Source organism: Bison bison, unplaced genomic scaffold (genome assembly GCF_000754665.1).
Source record: "Bison bison bison isolate TAMUID 2011002044 unplaced genomic scaffold, Bison_UMD1.0 scf7180017864374, whole genome shotgun sequence".
Lineage (NCBI taxonomy): Eukaryota > Metazoa > Chordata > Mammalia > Artiodactyla > Bovidae > Bison > Bison bison.
In genome coordinates, this window is record NW_011494946.1 from 5774861 (window position 1) to 5777560 (window position 2700).

The 2700-nt window shown below is 39.3% G+C and overlaps 1 protein-coding gene across 2 annotated transcripts in view; it reads left to right on the forward strand.

Moving 5' to 3' along the window:
* COL6A5 (collagen, type VI, alpha 5) overlaps positions 1–2700 on the forward strand; it is a 160932-nt gene that overhangs the window by 100846 nt on the left and 57386 nt on the right. For both annotated transcript variants that reach the window (XM_010856741.1, XM_010856742.1), the window contains exons 34-35: positions 625–718; positions 1262–1915. In XM_010856741.1, coding sequence (XP_010855043.1) covers positions 625–718; positions 1262–1915 — 748 coding nt within the window. The remainder of the gene's footprint in view (positions 1–624; positions 719–1261; positions 1916–2700) is intronic.

Here is a 2700-nt window from a genome sequence, read left to right on the forward strand (position 1 = left end):
TTGTGTGTGTGTTTGTATGTGTGTGTATTTGTGAGTGTGTGTGTTTGTATGTGTGTGCGTACATGAAGATGCATCGACTAGAGCAGTGAGCAACAATGCAAGGTGATGGTGCCCAGTCAGGTGTTTTTCAAACTCTTGAAGTGGGTGTACAGTGAATTCTTGATGATGTTGTAATGACTTTATTTGGAAAACTAGCAGACCAAGAAGATGGCAGACTAATGTCTCAAAATAACCTCAAAAAAGCCATCTTATTGGGGTCTGAAGGCCAGTTTCTTCTATAGGACATAGAGGGGAGATGGGAGGTGAGGAAGTAAAGTAAAAAGGCCACTAATCTTGCAAATATCTCCTGGAATGGTCAGCCTCAGGTAGGGGATGTGTTAATTTCTTCTTTCTTGGAGCCATTCACAGGCGGACAGAATCACCTGTGACTCTGAACAAAGACACTTTGGTTTAACATTCAGGCAAAGGGTCAGGGTTCCCCAAGGCAATTATGTGTGGACAGTATCCTTTCAGTGAACAAAAGCAATGGGAAGCAAATGTTAAAGTTAAAGAAACAGATTCTCCCCTGTAACAATGATGACTAAAGAAAACAATAAATGAGCATATATTTCTTTTTCAATGCAGTTTGACAACACAGGAACATTTCAGGTGCTTTCTGTTCCTCCAAATGGGGAATATGATCCATTAGAAAGGCTTCAGCGCTGTACACTTTGCTATGGTAAGACTAATGAAAAAGAATGGGCTGAAACACTTAAATGCCTTCTGGGTGAGTTATTAAATCTATCTTTATGAAAGGTTTTTTATTGTAGATTCTATTTTAAGTTTTTCAGTCTTTCAACACCATATGTCAGGGTTTCAACCTCTGTAATGTTGGAAGTTTCCATAGAATGTAAAAATTAGTTAAAGATTATCCCAATTGATTTGGCTCTTCCTGGGGACAATTTGATAGTTTGTATCAAACACTTCTAAAATATTAAAAATATTTTCTAAATGAGTTTGGACATGAATTATAGACTTCAAATATACATGTTACTTATACCTACTTTTAACAAAGATGTTCCCTAGTTGTCTGCTAGTGGTCATAGAAATTATGAAGAAGTTGAAAATTCCTTAGTAATTTAAATGATGAGGTATTGAAGTTGAAGAGGTATTAATCAGATGATTCATTTTGGATAATCAGTTCCTTATTCACTGGAAGATCTCAACCAACAGTGTCTCCTTCTGCCAACATTGAACCAATGATGAATCTCTGTGTTTTCAGATAAATGTTTTCCAAATACTTGCAAGAAAGAAATTGTCATACCTGAAAATTCATACATGGATGTCGCCTTCCTCTTAGACAATTCTAGAAATGTAGCAAGTGATGAGTTTAAGGATATGAAAGCCTTGGTGAGCTCAATGCTTGACAACTTTGAAATTGCCTCAGACCCTATAGTCTCAGACTCTGGTGATAGGATTGCCTTGTTGAGCTATTCTCCTTGGGATAGGAGAAAGAAGAATGTGGTAAAAACAGAGTTTGAGTTTACAACTTATAACAGTCAAGCTCTGATGAAAAGGTACATTGAGACTAACCTCCGACAGCTAAATGGGGAAGCCACCATTGGCCATGCCCTACTGTGGGTCGTGGAGAATCTCTTCCCAGCAACGCCCAAGCTAAGAAAATACAGGGTCATCTTTGTGGTCTCCGCTGGAGAGAATCGTGAGAGAAAGGAATTCTTGAAGAAGATGGCTCTGAGGGCCAAGTGTCAAGGCTATGTCATATTTGTGATTTCCCTGGGTTTGACATCCGAGGAGGACATGGAGGAGCTGGCCAGCCACCCGCTTGATCACCATCTGATACAGCTGGGGAGAATTCATAAACCAAATCTGGATTATGTTGTGAAGTTTTTAAAGCCGTTTGTGTACTCAGTGAGACGTAAGTCACTATTTTTTTTTTTACCTCTTTGTTTTAATAAATTAGTGTTTGTTAATGGTATTGATAACCCAAGATATCCCTGTATCTATAGCTTACCAAAATATATGAATTAGGTGGTGAAAGGGTGACAGGGATAGGACACATCTTGGTTATATACTATTTATACCTGGGTCATGAGATCTCTTTCACGATAGAATGTCTCTTAGCCAAAAATCTCAGCACTATAAAGCACAGAGTGACTTCAGATCTCCTAAACCACACTTACTCAACCTGAACAAGTTCTTGCAGCCCTTATGTGGTCTCCAGGTTGAACATTTAAATAAAAGTTTTCCCTGCTACACCTGGTTTATTTCCAGTCTTGACATACCTGGAGACCTGTGTGCAAGTGCTGCCCTCCAAAAGTCTAAGCATACAAATCACACAGGAATCTTGTCAGAATGCAGGTTCTGGTTCAGTATGTGTAGGGTGGAACCTGAGATTCTACATTTCTCCAGGCTCCTCAGCAATGTCAGTGCTTCTGGTCCACAGATCATACTTAGAGCAGCAACGTTCTGGGCCAATGCACCACAAAGTTTCACCCATTGGACCAGTGTTAGTCCATAAGCTGAAGAGTAAAGGGAGAAATACACAAATTGATAGTACGCATCTAGAAACTTCCAGAGCAATTTGACATGGCCACATTATACAAGTGTAAGAAGGTGTACTTTGACTCACTGAACAAAAGATAAACCAAAAGGATCAGTCTGCAAAGGGCTGGAAATAAAAATACCTTGTCCTTCACACAA